The sequence below is a fragment of the Papio anubis genome, chromosome 16 (genome assembly GCF_008728515.1).
Source record: "Papio anubis isolate 15944 chromosome 16, Panubis1.0, whole genome shotgun sequence".
Taxonomy (NCBI): domain Eukaryota; kingdom Metazoa; phylum Chordata; class Mammalia; order Primates; family Cercopithecidae; genus Papio; species Papio anubis.
In genome coordinates, this window is record NC_044991.1 from 34,752,953 (window position 1) to 34,770,405 (window position 17,453).

Below are 17,453 nucleotides of genomic sequence, written 5' to 3' on the forward strand. Positions count from 1 at the left end.
ACTAGTATTAATTTTTAATGAAATCTGTATTCATTAGCATATTTAAATAATTTTTAATAGTCATAACCTATCCTATTAGTTATTTCTATAATTATCTTAATAATGAGTTATTTCTATAATTATCTTAATAATGAGAAGTCAATTTTTAATAAAATATGTACTTGCCACTGAAAATGGATGGCTCTTAGCTTCTTCGCGGATATTAGTGAACGGAGATTCCAATATAAGGGCATCTGGAGGCGTCTCTAGATAAACAAACAGGGAACTGAGAGGTGGGCAGGAAGCCAGCGACATACACGTGGCCTGTGGGGCTCTGAGGGGCCCCCAGAAAGCACAGGGAGACCACAGTGCCTCCCCCTAGGCATCCACCTTGGCAGGCCTCAGATAGCTCCAGGGGCGCCCGCGGCGGGCCGGAGATGGCTCTGGTCACTCCTAAAAAGCAGACTTGCTGATGCGGCCTCTCTGGGGCCAGGCCTGTGTGAGGCTCCCCAGCTCCTCAGGTGTATCATGGGAAGGGCGGCCTGGTCAGCCCCGGGCCCCTAGAATGCCCAGCTCGTGCTGCTCCGTGAGGATGCTGAGCACTTGCAGCAGGGCCGGGACTGGGGAGCACCCTGAATGCTCACGGCCACGGATGGGGCCCAACAAGGCACTCACCTCGCTCACAGAGACGCCGCACCAGATTTGTCGCCACACTAGGTAAAAAGAAGAACAGCGTAGTTGAGTTATGATAAAATTGTCTGAGATGATATGGGCCTTATGCTGGAAAGTGCTCAGAGGAGCCACAGGGTCTGTGAAGCTACTGGAGTTGGAGGACAGAGTGGGGGAAATGGAGATCCCTCTAGCACTGGGGGTGACCTGACTGCTCTACCACAGCTGACCCCTGCAATGAGGGTTGTACCCACAGCCAGTCTCCTTGTCCCCAAGGTGTGTCCTGCTGCCTCTCACTGCCCATGCCTTCCCATTGGCAGGGCCGCCCGTTGGCTGGGGGTGGCCAGCATCTGCCTGCACCTCTCCTGGAGCCCACCACACCCAGGGCCTCTCGCCATCCTAGGACCACACCTGGCGGACCATGCAGACGGCCAAAAGGATGGCCAGTGCCCCCCACCCACTCCTCTCCTGGACGCTTCCCAGCCTGCAAGAGGCCATTCAGGCGCTGGGAGAAAGGGCTGCCCTGAAGGGAAAGGCAGCAGAAAGGGAATGGCAGTGAAAGTCTGGGGATTGGGGCCGAGAGCAACGGTTTCCCGCAGAGACTGTGGACAGCAGAGATGACTCCGGCTGCCCACAAAGGGCGTGTGGAAGTACCTCCTGTCCTGGCCTATGTGAGAAGCAAACCACCCACTGTGCCCTCCCCCAGCTCTGAAGACGCTTCTTCCTCAGGGCCAAGTCGCCCTGCGGAGACGCCTCGACCTCCACGGCCTATGTCTGTCCTGAACCACTTTCTGGACGAGGAGCTCAAATCCTTTGGAGTATCTTTGGAATTTCCCCTCCTGCCTCTGCCATGGGGACTGGAGCAAGGCTGGTTGGGACTAATGGTGCCACAGAGTTTTCAGGGATGGCGGGCTCTCTAGATCCAGGCATGGGAGTCACCAGGAATACTGGCTCCCACTAAAGGCTGCCTCCTGCTGGGGTCCCTTACCCCGTGCCCAGAGAGTGGCCCCAGATGTATACAGGGTTGTCACCACTTCTTGCTTTGATCCAGTCAAAAACGTGGAGTGCATCATAGGTCATGCCCCGCTCAGATGGCGTTCCCACCGAGTCACCCCAACCTGGGAGGGAGAAACGGCAGGACAGGGAGGTCAAAGGCAGTTCACAAAACCTGGACAAACATACCTCCCCAGGGGAGCCCAGGGTCAGGAGGGGACAGGGAGGGGCTCGCTCAGCCTGCCCTTCCAGAGTCCACAGACCCACCCAGGCCACTGGGCAGAGCAAGCAGTGGAGAGAACGGGCACAGCCCCACATCCCCACCAGCCCTGGGGAAGGCAGCCCAGCAGCAACTCTGCCCTGCCCCTGCTGACTGCACAAACCAGACGTCCCCTCACAGGGTCACTAAGTTGATGAGCTGCAAATTTGAATGGCAACTAACAGCAAGCTGAGTCAACAGATCACAGAGCTTCAGAGCTGGCACCGGCATCCTCACGCCAGGGCTGCGGCTTGCCTCACCCTCTTGCGCAGGGGGGTGAGCTCACCCTCTCCCTCTCTCTTTCTCTTTCTTAACAGACAGGCTAGTGAGGTCTGAGGCAGTGGAAGCCTTTGCCACCACCATCCTCAGCTCTACACTTCTCCCCGCTCCCCCAGCAGCATCCACGTGTCCCGCTCCGGCCCCGACGAGCATCAGTGCAGCTGGTGTGGTCAGATGAGCAGCCCCCGGGCCGCTGGCTGGACACCAACCTCCTCAACGCCGAAGGCTTGGTCAGGGGCAGGATAGGGAGTGGAGTCCGGAGGCTCCCAGAACAGGGAGGGCATTTCTGGGTGCAAGGCAACTCTGACCCAGGAAGGGGAAAGGGGCTGTTTTCCCTTAGGGTCTAATTAGCATCTTGTTTGCATAACGGAAAACACTACCATCTCTGCCCTCAAAATTACAACCTCCCAAGGGTCCCCCCCAGTCTCCAGCAAAGATGGAGTGCAATTATCTTTCCAGCAGCCCAGCAGTGAGTCATCATCAGATGATCTGAAAGCACCACAAAGGTCAGAAAGAGCAGGTTGTGCAGTGTAAGCAAACCCCACAGTTAGTGCAGGACTTGCTGTTTCCCGACTCAGACACTAGAGGAGGGAGGAGGCCGTGCAGAGGGCCAGGGCCAGGCTGGGAGGCAGGGGTATGGGGATATGAGACAGAAAGAAAAGAACAGAGATAGGGACAGGAGACAGAGACAGACAGGAAGACTGAGAGACAGGGACAGAGAGGCACAGAGACAGGCAGGAAGACTAACAGGGATAGAGAGGCACAGAGACGGGGACAGGAGGCAGAGGGATGTAGACAAAGAGGCAGATGCGGTGAGAGAGACAGAGGGACAGTCGGAGACGGAGCTGGCAGTCTTGGTGCCAGTTAGAAACGTGGAGACTCCACGAGAACTGAAACAGAAAGTGCTGCGTGGGATTTCATTTCCTGACAGAAGTGCGGGGAGATGAATGCGAAGAAGTCACCCCTTCTCCCTCTCCTAAAGTCTCTAGCGTGCGGCAGAAGAGAACCCATGTCAGCACGAAGAGAAGGAGAGGGCACACCACGTCCCGCTCCTCATTCTGGAGTTTCTCCCAGCCCACAACTGTCATCCTGATGGAACTTTCTTCCCTGTGGGTGGCAGCATGGCGGCCCCCACAACTGTCCACGACCCTGGCACTTGTGAACGTGTTGGGTCACATGGCTGGGGCATGAAGGGTATGGAAGGAATGAAAGCTGCTAACTGCTGGCCTTGAGAAGGGGGTGATCCTGGACAAGCTGGGTGGGCCCAAAACAACCACAAGGGTCCTCATCAGAGAAAAAGGGAGGAGCCAGGGTCAGAGCCAGAAGACCTGGGACTCAATCACGGAAGAGGTGTGAGCCAAGGAACACAGGCGGCTGGAAAGGGCAGCCAGGCATTCTCCCTGAGAGCCTTCCTCCCGCCCTGATTCCAGCCTGGGGGCTGCAGATTCTGAATTTCTGACCTCCAGAACTGCAAGACGCTACATGTGTGCTGGTTTAAAGCACTGTTTGTGCTAACATGTTACAGCAGCAAGAGAGAATTAACACAACCCCTACATCCGGGTGACAGCCTCTCTCCTTTGTTCCCCTCATATCTCCTCTTGGTCTGAGGATAGACACGCCGCCTGTCCCCCTGGAAGGTGAAGGCAGCCAGCCACGCTGCCATCAACTCTTTGATCTCTCCAGCTGAGGACTACATGGTGGAATACACTTTTTGAAATTTTTGAGACAGGCTCTCGCTGTCACCCAGGCTGGAGCGCAGTGGCATGATCTTGGCTCACTGCAACCTCCGCCTCCTGGGCTCAAGCTTTCCTCCCACCTCAGCCTCCCGAGTAGCTGGGATTACAGGCGCCTGCCACCACACTCAGCTACTTTTTTTGTATTTTTAGTAGAGGTAGAGTTTTGCCATGTTGCCCAGGCTGATCTCGAGCTCCTGGTTTCAAGTAATCTGCCCGCCTCAGCCTCCCAAAGTGCTGGGATTACAGGCGTGAGCCACCATGCCCAGCCAGAATACACTTTAAAACAGTCTCTCAGCCAGGTGCAGTGGCTCACTCACACCTGTAATCCCAACACTTTGGGAGGCCAAGGTGGGCAGACTGACTGAACCCAGTAGTTCGAGACCAGACTGGGCAACATGGTGAAACACTCTCTTAAAAAAAATAAAACAACATTAGCCAGGTGTAGTGGTGAGTGCCTATGGTCCCAGCTACTAGGGAGGCTGAGTTGGGAAGATCACTTGAACCCGGGAAGCAGAGGTTGCAGTAAGCGGAGATCACACCACTGCACTCCAGCTGGGTGACAGAGTGAGACCCTGTCTCAAAGCAAAATCAAAACCAAAACCAAAACCAAAACAAACCAGTCGTTCACTGTTAACACCAAGTTATTTCTGTTGCCCATTAAGCCATAGTGTCCTTGGTATATATCAAACTGGATTCTTGATATGTTCAGTGGCAAGCCCTGGTTCATTCAAAAAAGCAGAAATGCTGAGGTGCAGAAGAATCTATCTTCTCTCTTAACAGTTTTTTTTTTTTTTTTTCTTTTGACATGGACTCTTGCTCTGTCGTCCAGACTGGACTACAGTGGTGCAATCTTGGCTCACTGCAAGCTCCGCCTCCCAGGTTCAAGCGCTTCTCCTGCCTCAGCCTCCCCAATAGCTGGGACTACAGGTGCAAGCCACCATGCCCAGTTAATTTTTGTATTTTCAGTAGAGATGGGTTTTCATCATGTTGGCCAGGCTGGTCAAAAACTCCTGACCTCAAGTGATCCTCCTGCCTCAGCCTCCCAAAATGCTGGGATTACAGGTGTGAACCGCCGTGCTCAGCCTCTCTTAACAGTTCTTACTGTCTTCATAACTTTAACAAGACAAGCTTTGATGAGCATAAATCATGTCTGACGTCCAGCTGCAGAGACAGTCTAAGTCCAAAAAAGACAGGATCTTCTAATTTAAAATGTTGCAGGTTGGGTGCAGTGACTTGCCTGTAATCCCAACACTATGGAGGCTGAGGCAGGAGGATCGCTTTAGGCCAGGAGTCTGAGACTAGCCTAGGCAACATAGCAATACCCCATTTCTACTAAAAACAAAAAAAAAAGTAGCGGGTGTGGTATGGCATTCCCGTAGTCCCAGCTACTTGAGAGGCTAAGGCAGAAGGATCCCTTGAGCAAAGGAGTTCAAGGCTGCAGGGAGCTATGATCATGCTACTGCACTCCAGGTTGGGTGACTAAGTGAGAGCCTATCTCAAAAAAAAAAAAAAAAAAAAAAAAAAGTTGCTGACAGGGCATCTGCTGGGGGCTCCAGGTGCTGAGCCTCCCCTACCAGAAGGGGCTCTCCCGGCAGCTCCATCAGGGGCTTTGTCAGGACCCAGGAAACCTTCACAGCACAGCCAAAGCAGGCGCTGGTCTTGCTCCGAGCCTCTTCAAGTGAGGCCTGCCCATGGGATACTGCCAGCAAGCAGTGGAAATGTGCTCAGATGCTCTTGCAAAAGAAGTCTCACCTCTGTAGTCAAAGGTGACCACATGGTAACCAAGGGAACTCAGCACCTGTAAAGTGAAAAACAAACATCTTTGGCAACAAATCCAAGTGTCTGTGTTGAGGGCAGCTTGCCGCTTACTAAACTCATCCGACTTTCCCTCCCGTGCCTTGTGCGTAGTGGCAGCTTCACAAAGACTGTGACATGCTGCCTGACTCCTGGCTGGGTTTTATGAAACCCAGATGCCAACTGCCGCTTCTGGACCTGCTGACATCCCTGCCTGGGAGCACAGGAAGGCTCTCCCGTCTTGCTGCTTAGACGCTAGGGAAGCATCCCCCTTCCTCCTGCTTAGACTTAGAGGGCCAGGCGCAGACTCCCGCAGGTCCCAGGTCCCAGGCCCCAGCTCCACGCGTGCTGCAGGGCAGCCTCTGGGGCGGCCTCCTCTGGGGACAGCTCTCGGTGCTGCAGTGTGATGGTGGACCCCCAGGAGGAGGGCTATACTGTGTAGAGACCCCATCTCAGGACCCTTGCTGCAACCCAGTATTTCTTGGATTTTAAGCTCTTGTCAATTTTTTTCTGTTACTTTTTTTTCAATCCCTACAGACTAGCTGACCTCTCTGATTTAGATCACACCTCAACGCTCCTGTGCCCTTGCTGGGGTGTGCCCAGAGCAACATGGGAGGCTGCCGCACCATCTCGTCACCCAGAATCACAGCTCCCCTCTTTAGGGAGGGAGTCGGGTGCTTCCCCAGGGCAGCCGGCACTTCCCTGCCAGCTCCTAGCCACCACAGAGTCTATACCCAGAGCCAACCTGCTCCAGCCCTGTTGACCTCAGCAGGGTGAATCATTTCTTTTAACAGAAACCTAAAGAAAGAACCAATCACTTCTCAAACTCTCCCCACCTTTCCTGACTTAATGCAATTTACTCCAGGGGTAAAATCCTCCAATAGCTCAGAGCTGGGTGTGCCCCTACCTCTGTCTGTGCCCCTGCCTCTGTCTGTATCCCCTTCTGTCCTGTGGGCCAGTGCAGATGGCCCTCTGAGGGGAGGAGAGTGAGGCTGTTCCAACAGTAGCTCTTCGGCTCCAAGACCCAGACAACCAGATGAAGAACAAAATCAAGCAGCCAAGCACAAGTAAAGGTCTGCACGCCCTGCCCTAGACACCCCCTGGACGTGGGGAGATCTGCAGGTGCTCCCACTGTGTGCCTGGAAGCTGATTCAAATCCCGCCTGCACCCTCTGCTGGGGTGAGCCTGGGATCTGGCAGTCAGTGTAGCACCTGGGGCACCTGCTTTCTCTTTTCTTTTTTTATTTTTTTTGAGACGGAGTCTCGCTCTGTCACCCAGGCTGGAGTGCGGTGGTGCCATCTTGGCTCACTGCAACCTCCGCCTCCCTGGTTCAAGCAATTCTCTGCCTCAACCTCCTGAATAGCTGGGATTACAGGCGCCTGCCACCACACCTGGCTAATTTTTTTTGTATTTTTAGTAGAGATTCGGTTTCACCATCTTGGCCAGGCTGGTCTTGAACTCCTGACCTTGTGATCCGCCCACCTTGGCTTCCCAAAGTGCTGGGATTACAGACATGAGCCACTGCGCCCGGCCCTCTCTTTTCATTTTATACACAAGTAATGTAACATTGAAAAACAATTTCCAGTGCCATTTATGTAGTCTGCCAATATCTGCACTTGGTCTACCAAGCCCATACATTCTGATTTTGGGGCCCAAGCCTAGAGGCAGTGTGATGGGCAGTCACAGCAGAGGCAGCTAAGGCCCTACCTTCCAGCACACCCATCCAAAGGCAGTGTTCAAAAGGCCAACAAAAGGTCAGACATGGTGGCTCACACCTGTCATCCCAATACTTCCGGAGGCCAAGGTGGGAGGCCCAGGAGTTCGAGACCAGCCTGGGCAACATAGGGAGACCTCATTTCTATAAAAAAAACAACAAAAATTAGCTGGGTGTGGTGGCGGCATGCACCTGCAGTTTTAGGAGGCTGAAGTGGGAGGATAGTTTGAGCCCAGGAGGTCGAGGCTGCAGTGATCTGTGACCGCACCACTGCACTCCAGCCTGGGCAACAGAGCAAGAGGACCCTGTCTCACACACAGAAACAGCACAGCAATAGTTAACTCTCAAGCTGTGAGTCTGGTGACTCCCTTCACTTCCTGCCCTGGAAAGAATAGCCCAGGGAACAGGTGTGGATGCCACCTGCACTCACCTTGTAAAGCTCCACGCGGTGGTCACCTCCTCTGGAGAAGGAAACAGGACATGGTGTGAGCACATCTTCTCAGAGTCAGGCCCCAGGTCAACTTGTCCTCCGTACCCCAAACCAGGGAAAGGCCAATGAAAGAGGGCAACCTCCTCCTTGGGGCCCCCTAAGTGGCCCCACACTCGCCTCTGGCAGTGCTGTGCCAAGGGGGAGATAGTTTTAGCACTCTGGGGAGATTTCTTAACGACTGCTTTTATTTTTCAGTAGGTAATGCACACCTATAGTCCCAAACTAGAAAGACACTAAAGGAAACACAGCAAGCCCTCATCCACCACACCCCAGCCCCTCCCAGCTTCCCCGTGCCAGGGACACCCTGTGTGGACAGAGGCTGTGCTCCAACAGGGCCTGTGTGGACACCTTCTGCCCTCACTTCTTGCTCCACACGTCTCAGCTGACCTTCAGAACTCTGCTTAGCTGCACTGCCCTGGCCTCTCGTGGTCATCTCGGCTGTTTCCCACCTGGCACTAACTTCTATTTGCTGCCGCGGCCACCGTGCCTTATAGCCCTTCACGTGTGTGTGTTCCACGCATGGGATATGCTCCTAGAATCTCCTCAGGGAGACCCTGAGGTGCAGGAATGGCTGCCTCCTGGCCCTCACAGTCAACTACAGCTTCACCGTGCATGTCGCTACGGAGACTAAGTGGGCTCGGCAAACACACCCCCATTTGTACTTCCTTGTCTGAGGCCTGTCTAGGCTCCCTTCCCACTGTTAACCTGGACGGACCCCTCCCAGCAGGGACATGGGCCACCTGGGAGGAGGGCGGGTCCACACTCTCCACACTCCGTAGCTGTGCTCCTCCTTCCTCAGGAGCGGTTTCACCATTTCAGGTATGGGGGCAGGAGTGTTGCTGGTGGGAGACCAGGATGAGATGAAGGAGGAAGCCAATAAAGTGCAGAAACAAAAATGTAAAGGGTCAGGCCGGTGGCTCATGCCTGGAATCCCAGCACTTTGGGAGGCCGAGGTGGGCGGATCACTTAAGCTCAGGAGTTTGAGACCAGCCTGGTCAAACGGTAAAACCCGTCTCTATTAAAAATACAAAAATTAGCTGGGCGTGGTGGTGGGTGCCTGTAATCCCAGCTACTCGGGAGGCTGAGGCAGAAGAGCCACTTGAACCCGGGAGGCTGACGTTGCAGTGAGCCAGGACTGCGCCACTGCACTCCAGCCTGGGCAACAGAGTGAGACTCTGTCTCAAAAATTAAAATAAAAAATAAAGGAAGGAGTTTCAAGACAAGGAGGAAACACTGCAAAGTATTTTCAGTGATCACTGTAAGAGTTCATAGTGGCTCTTTTCTAAGTTTATAAAATTTCCTACATTAAGCAAAAAAGTAACAGTTGCTGGGAATCCAGGGGGTGTGGACCTCAGGGAGATCCGCATGGTGGATCCCACAGACCAGTGAAACTCCACTGGGATGCACAGGACAAAGAAAGCAGGCAACACGAGGGTGGCGAGGCCTGCAGCCAGGCACTCTCTGCAGGAGTGGGAGGGGGCAGCAAACCTTGAAAGTCACAGCATCACTTTCTAACCTGAAGTTACAAGCAGGTTCTTTTTTTTTTTTAAACCATGTGATGGGCACTGCAGAACTGAACCTTATTCACAGCCAACCACAGTTCTCTCATTTATAAAAAGATGCTGCAGGAGCTGTTTGTAGCCGCTTGCTCTTTGAAAAGCAGAAGAGAAACCCGCTGCAGCTTGTCCCAGACAAAGAAGAAAGGAAACTGTGCAGCACATGCGTGATTCAGTAGCTAGACACGCCGTCCCTGGCACAGAAATCGCCTTATGGACCATGCCGCTGGGCTCTTTCAGCAATGCCCTCTGCAGGGGTCCACCATGCAGATACCCACCTAGGCCTGCTTTCGCCTCCAGAAGGGCCCAGCACGGCTCTCCTTGCTGGCTCTGCCTATAAAATGTTTGCCCCTAGCCCTGACACACCCTGGTGCCACAGTGGACCTCGGCCCTGGCCCTGCAGCAGCCCTGTCTCCATGCTGGGTCTGCCTCTGCGCTGGCTCCTGGCTGCCTCTCTCACACACGAAAACCTTGGTGGTTTTCAAACAATGCTTTGTTCAGAAAATGTATCCCCCCTACACCCACCCTGGGCTCTCCCACAGAGGCTCTTCTGAACAGCAGTCACATGGTGTGGAAGGAGCACCCTTTAAGGCAGGGAGGCCAACTCCAGGGCAGCCAGTGGAAAGGACAAGCCATTAGGCCCACTCAGGAAAAGCATCTGAGATAGCACCGGGCAGAGCTGATCAAACAAAGCGCATGTACTTCACCAACAGCCCGTTAGTGAGTGGAGAGCCCACACTGTAGGGTGCCCTGCAAGGACCCCAGCCCCTGGTACATTCAGCCTCTCCCTTCTGCCCCTTCTCAGCACCCGCCACTTTTTTCCAGGAAGTATGGCTTCTCCTCCAGGGCTGCCCTGGCTCTGGCTTCAGCTGTCTGCCACCTGGAGCTATCTTACAGGTAACAAAGATCTGCCTGCCACTTCAGGCTGCATGACAGATATGGGGAAAACCAGCTGCCAGTGAGCTGGAGCCGCCCATTCCCAAGGGCATGAGGCTGCCACAGTCAAGTGCCACCATGACCCCTTCTCAGAGGGACCCCAAAGCCCTCACTCTCCAAGAACCCTGCTCCCCAAATCACATAACAGCAGATGCTGTGCCCTTTGAGATTACAACAGGGAGAAAAAAACATGCCCTCTGGCCCGGGAGCTCAACCCCTGACCGAGACTCAGCCTCCTCCATCCCAACCCAGGCTGGAGTTCCAGATAGCAGACGGTCTGCACACAGCTTCCCACACTTGGTCCCTGCGGAACACAGCCCTGCTGGCCTCAAGCTGTGGGAACCCTGCTTCATGTAACGTTCACCTAAACTCAGCCTTCCCTCAACCCCTTAAGAACTCTGCCTTTCCCTTTGTTCTTGGGAGGTTCTCCCTCATTGCAGTGGATCAGTACTCCTGATTTTGTGGGGTCGCAGGTTAGCTCCTGCTGGTTTCCAGCAGACTGGGCCAGGACATTCCCACCCCAAAAAGGAGCCATGCTCCATAGCAAAGATGGGCTCCCCTCCCTCACCTGGTACCTGCGTTCCCATGCAGGTACAGAATGATAGCGTGGCTGGAAGCCAAGGCATCCTCATACCACATCTGGTCTTTGCCTTGGGCGTTCTTCCACCAGACTGCGGGGACGGTATGCCTGGAGACAGAAGCAGAGGGCAGCGCAGGATCAGATGCTCCTTCCGTCCTCATCCAGGCGACTGCATGTGGTGTTACTTAATCAGCTCAAGTCCAGACAGCAGGGAGCTGCAGACCCCATCTAACTACTGGGGAACAGATGGGGGTGGGTGGTAGAAAACTAACCCCATCACTAGAATCAATAACCATGGAACTGCAGGCTGTGTGGATGGTGCTGACAGCTTCAGCAGGAGTGTTCCCTGACTGGCAGGCCAGCCTCCTCTGGGCCACAAAGGCTTGCAATGTGACAGTTACCACCGACGCCTAGCAGAGAAGCAGCACTTAGTTCATCCTAAGTAATAACATTTTCCTCATATGTGCCCCACATCCCACTTAACCCCATGCTTCAACTGTCCACAGTTTAACTCACAAAAGATTTTAAACAGTACATGCTGTCACATTTGCTAATTCAGCAACACCAATGTTCGTGAGCTTGACTAGAAACCAGGCCATCGCTGACGCCATTTCTAACGTCGAGTATGCACCAACTTCCCGGCCTGCTCATGGTCCACGCCTGGCTGGGCACTCTGAAGCTGCTGGTCTAACTAGCCAAACCCTCCTTCCGAGAGATACTAAGGTTTATTTTAACTCAGGCCAAATGGAATATTGTTAATCACTGGGGAGGGTCGAAATTAATCACTTTTCTGTAAAGCTTCTTCAAATTCATTCTGGATACCAGTGACAAGAATCTTCAAAAAAAATATAATGGCCAACTTCTTATTTTCTAGATTTTAAGCTTCAGCATCTCATCTAACTTCTGTCTCTGATCCGTTCAAGAGGATCACATTTTGGGGTGGATCTAGTCACTATGATCATCACTCCCATACGGTTATAAACTTGAGGGATAGGACGGCACATTTTGAAGGTGCTGGGAGCAGATGTGCTTCCAGTAGCCAGCCCACCCCAAACCTGGGTTCCTGACAAAGAGCCAGGGAACTCCTAGCCAGCAGAGAAACCCATTCCTGGGCCTCTTCTCTCAGCAGACAGGCGATGGCCAGGCATGGCCAGGTATGGCCCCCAGGCTTCACGCTAGGCCTTGAGGCCCTCCTTTCAGGAAGCTGGTGGGAGGGTTTGATGAAGTGATGGTGGGGGCAGTTGGTGAGCTGGGCCTGCTGCTACCTGAGGGCCCACTGTCATTGTGACTGCCTAGGGCATGAGAGTAGGCAGCAGCCACACCCACCAACACACAGCAACACACAGCGTGGCACCGCCTTGAGACTTGCCACTAGCATCACTAAACAAAACCTTTTCTGGTAACTGATAATATATGCAGATGTTGTTAGTACTTCCAGCCTACGTCTTACCACCATAAACACCCTCCTGCAATAGGACAGACTCATATTAATCAACAAGAGGGCTGGCCAAGTCCCACTCAGCAGCTCTGTGCAAAACAGGTCACGCTTCAGACAGAAACCCAGAGTCCCACAGTCACAGGTTGGTCAGTAAATGCTAGATTAAATCAAATCAGGAAGTGACAAAAGACTTTAATCCTAGCACCAACTACTAAGAACAAAAATCTCTCTTCTTGTTTTATGTTCTTTACCAAGGACCACTGTTAGAAACGCCTGAATGTTCTCTCATCCACACTGGGAAGCTACTCACAGCATTTCATTTAGAAGCTTCTCACATACACAGTGGTTTTCTGAGACAGCGGAAAGGGACGTTATGGCTACTGAAAAATAAATTCAGCTAGATAAAGGGGCTGTGATTCAGGATCACTTCTCAGAGAAAAAGGGAAGTGCCACAGTGAGGTTGGTTGATTTTAATTCAGTTGTTCAGAAGCACCATTTATGTACAGAAGAAAACATGAAAATGTATTCCAAGGAGACACAGAGAAGTCACGAGGCTTATGTCCAACGTAAATTTATGGCTTAAAAAAGTAAATACTTAGAAGACAGCCAACACCATCACCGAAGCTATATGTGAAAAGAAATCAAGCTGTTTTCACTTCTTGGAAAAGATATATATATTTTGGAGACAGAGTCTCCCTCTGTTGCCCAGGCTGGAGTGCAGTGGCACAATCTCGGCTCACTGCAGCCTCTGCCTCCTGCGTTCAAGCAATTCTCTTGCCTCAAACTCCCGGGTAGCTGGGACTATAGGTGCGTGCCACCACGCCCGGCTAATTTTTGTACTTTTTTTCAGCAGAGACGGGGTTTCGCCATGTTGTTTAGGCTAGTCTCGAACTCCTGATCTCAATGCCTGTCTCGGCCTGCCAAAGCGCTGGGATTACAGGCGTGAGCTACCGTGCTTGGATGGAAGATATATTCAAAAGAGTGTTTGCGATTCTTCCCTTATATTCTTTTTTTTTTTTTTTTTTAGACAGAGTCTTGCTCTGTCACCCAGGCTGGAGTGCAGTGGTGTGAATTCAGCTCACTGCAACTTCTTCCTCCTGGGCTCAAGTGATTCTCCTGCCTCAGCCTCCCAAGTAGCTGGGATTACAGGCGTGCACCACCATGTCTGGCTAATTTTTGTATTTTTAGTAGAGACAGGTTCACCATGTTGCCCAGGCTGGTCTCAAACTCTTGGACTCAAGTGATCCACCCGCCTCGGCCTCCCAAAGTGCTGAGATTACAAGTGTGAGCCACTGTGCCAGCCACTTACATCCTGTTTCTAGCTTCTTTGTTTGTTTTTCCTAGAAAGAAGGTTCTCTAAAAATAATAATCTCTTCACAAAGCCTTTGCTGGGAATAGAGTTTAAAGTCACTGAATCCCTCAACACTAGGATCAAATGTACTGAGATCTTTCCTTTAGGAAAGGAAGAGGTGAAGATAAAAATGAACAACATTTCAGAGGCCAGTGTCAAAGACAGCACCAGCTCAGCCATGTAGGGCCTTTTCCTGCTGCTGGAAGGGCTACAGAGCTTACCAGCACTTACCAGACTCCAACGGTCACATCTTCCTCTGGCTGCAGGTAGTAGTTACATGTGTGATTCAAACCTTGATCCTGTGGTTTTTTCAAATCAATGAAATAGGGAACCCTTACTGTAGGAAATAAAGAGATGGAAATTAGGATTACTGGTGGATTAATACACACACGTACACACAGACATGCATACAAACATGCACACTCACACACATATGCATCCACACGTACACACACACACACATGCACACCCACATGCACACACTGCAGAAGCTCTCAGAAAGCACCAAGTCCTTTTCCTGTGCAATCTTACAATAGTGCCAGACCTGCAGGCCCAGCCTCAGGCAGGGTATGGGCTGAGGCCAGCATGTGCAGGGACAGATACTGCAGTGAGGGCGAGGTCTGTGTAGAGACTGGAACGCTAAGGTCTAAGGTCACTCAAGGTGTGAGAAGATGCAAGTAAGGGAAGGAAAGATCCCCAACAGGTCTTAAGGATGGGCCAGCCAGGAGGGAGGCTAGGGAGGCTGAGCCTGCGAATAACTCAGGTGCCTAGTGGAGTGGGACATACACAGCAGGAAAGGGGATGGCGCTAAAGGATCTGATGAGCAACTGAACGTAGGGTGGCAAACAAGGTAAAGGGGATTCCAAAGTTTCTAGGACTGTTGCCTAACACAGAAAAGACAGCAGAAGGTGAGGTGTGGGGGCAGCAAGAGGGATGAATCCACAGGACCCATGCAGAGCAGAGTGAAGTCAGTGCAATGGCCCAGCAGAAGTCCTACATTGACCAGGTCATCTGCCAGCAGGACAGCAAGTGAATTAACCAGCACTCCACACTGTGGAAGACCATGAGGCCCTTAGACCTGGAGGAACCTCCAGGACCTGCGGGCAGAGAGGAGCAAGGTGACTGTGGGTGCGGGTGCGGTAGCCCCACTTTGCTATTGTAAAAACATGCCAATGAAACACAACCCCCACATGTGGCTGGGAGGAAATACAGAAAGACAGAAGCCAGGCCGCTCATATAGCTTCAAAGTGTGTGTGTGGGGAGAATGGGGGCAATTTTTTCCTTATATACCATTATAGTCTTATTGCTTTTGGTGAACACAACTTTAAAATAAGTTTAACTGAAAAATAAAAAATGTAAAATAAACCCATGAACCCTGAGGTGGGATTTTTCTGCTTTATAAAATGGCAACTCCCAAAAGAGGCAGTGACAGAGAGCAGTGCGGGCCTGGCTTCCCTCTGGCGGGTCCTGCCCCTGGGGAAGCTCTGCTGCTGACAGCTGTCTCTGGTGAAGACAGGGGCTGCATGACTCCCACGTCCGCGTGGCACACTGCACATCTAGCCTCACTTCCTCAAATGTCACCAGGCTGGACTCACGAGGACATGGGGACATACACACTCCTTCCCAGAAACTCCCTGAGCGTCTGTCCCAGACCACGTGGGGAGACAGTTCCCCTGACCAGGGCTGCTGTTCATACCCCACCTTCTTAATCCATCTCTTCCCCAGGAAGCAGATACATCTTCAAAACTTTAATAAGAAGTTTCTCTCAAAATAAAAAATGGCAAAGGAGGTGATCCACATCCCCATTAGCTCCGGCTGAGCCAGGCCACACAGTCTCTGAGGCAAGTCACCATCATCACCATCTGACGGCTCCTATTAGATTGCCGGCTCACATGATAAAGCTGGATTTTTTGATACCAGCCTGGGCAACATGGCAAAACCTCATCTCTACAAAAAATGTAAGAATTACCCAGGCAAGGTGACATGCACCTGTGATCCCAGCCACTTGGGAGGCTGAGGAGGGAGAATCACTTGAGCTCAGCAGGTCAAGGCTGCAGTAAGCCAAGATTGTACCACTGCATTCCAGCCTGAGTGACAGAGAGACCCTGTTTCAAAAAAAAAAAAAAAAAGAAAAGAATTGGCTTTGAACCCAGCAGCCCGGCTGCACAGCCCTGCCTCCTGGCTGGCTGGACAGGAAGTCAGGGAGGTAATAAGCCTGGCCCCTGAGAGGCCTGGAAGGTCCACCTGCCCTGTTATGGGCTGAGTTGTGCTCCCCAAGAAAGACTATGTTCAAGGCCTCACCCCCAGTACCTAAGAGTGTGACCTTACTTGGAAACAGGGTCTTTATGGAGGTAATCAAGCTCAAATGAGGTCACTGGGTGGATACTAACCCAAATGACTGGTGTCCTTATAAAATGGGGACATTTAGACACAGAGACAGAGGGAAGACCATGAAAAGACAACCAAGAAGATGGAAGCAGAGATTTGAGGGAAGCTTCTCCAAGCTGGGAATGCTGCCAGACAGACAGGCAAGAAGGGTCCACCTCAGCGTCTCAGGAGGAGCTGGGCCCGCCCACACCTCAACCTCGGACTCTCAGCCTCCATGACCATGAGAGGATACATTTGTTTTAAGCCACCCAGTTTGCAGGTTTGTTAGAGTGGTCCCAAAAAATAAATGCAGTCAGCCGGGCGTGGTGACTCACACCTATAACCCTAGCACTTTGTGAGGCCGAGGTGGATGGATCACCTGAGGTCAGGAGTTCGAGACCAGCCTGGCCAACATGGCAAAACCCCGTCTCTACTAAAAATATAAAAATTAGCCGGGCGTGGTGGTGTGCACCTGTAATCCCAGCTACTTGGGAGCCTGAAGCAGGAGAATGGCTTGAACCCCGGAGGTGGAGGTTGCAGTGAGCTGAGACCATGCCACTTCACTCCAGCCTAGGTGAAAGAGTGAGACTCTGTCAAAAAGAAAAGAAAACAAAAGAAAAGAAAACAAAAGAAAGAGGGGGAGGGGAGGGAAGGAAAGGAAAGAAGGGAGGAAGGGAGGAAGGGAAGAAAGAGAAGAGAGAAAGAGAAGAGAGAGGAAGGAAGGAGGGAGAGAGGGAGGGAGGGAGGGAAAGAAAGGCAGGCTCTTCTGCAACAGGAAACAATTGGAGAAACTGGTTATTTTACCAAGGCTTTGACTGGAATGGCCTGCTTTCCTTTAAGGATTCAAAGGACTTATAGAGACAATAAAAGCCCCGTGGGTAAAACTGGCCTCATACCTTGTCTATACAGTCCCCATACAGGGTTCCTGACCTGTGGTAAAGAATGTCGCTTTCTAATAGGCCCAGGAGCCCCAAGTTATTTTAGGACCTCAAGAAGAGAGGAATTTACCAAACTCATAGGTATTTGAGGATACGAACCCATGACTGGACTCAGTTTTTAAAAAGTCTTATCGGAGATTCCTTATGGAACAGAGTTCTATCAAAGCCAATTTAAGAAGCCTATGTAAAAAATTATTACTTGTGTTGCAATTTATGTAAATAATCAGGCCAAGTATAATAAGACTAATGTTTATTTTGCAAACAAATCAGTCTTATAATGATTTGTTTTTTAATAAAAATGGGGACTGGAGAGAGAAAACTTGTGCTTCGAAAAAAAATATATATAGTATACCTGTTGTTAGATGTTCTTGCAT

At 51.7% G+C, this 17,453-nt stretch overlaps 1 protein-coding gene across 4 annotated transcripts in view; it reads right to left on the reverse strand.

Moving 5' to 3' along the window:
* ABHD12 (abhydrolase domain containing 12) overlaps positions 1 to 17,453 on the reverse strand; it is an 85,640-nt gene that overhangs the window by 8,484 nt on the left and 59,703 nt on the right. For all 4 annotated transcript variants that reach the window (XM_021921322.2, XM_021921321.1, XM_021921324.2 and 1 more), the window contains exons 3-9: positions 14,006 to 14,111; positions 10,974 to 11,093; positions 7,854 to 7,884; positions 5,668 to 5,713; positions 1,637 to 1,766; positions 655 to 692; positions 166 to 245 (exon numbers count right to left, since the gene is read on the reverse strand). In XM_021921322.2, coding sequence (XP_021777014.1) covers positions 166 to 245; positions 655 to 692; positions 1,637 to 1,766; positions 5,668 to 5,713; positions 7,854 to 7,884; positions 10,974 to 11,093; positions 14,006 to 14,111 — 551 coding nt within the window. The remainder of the gene's footprint in view (positions 1 to 165; positions 246 to 654; positions 693 to 1,636; positions 1,767 to 5,667; positions 5,714 to 7,853; positions 7,885 to 10,973; positions 11,094 to 14,005; positions 14,112 to 17,453) is intronic.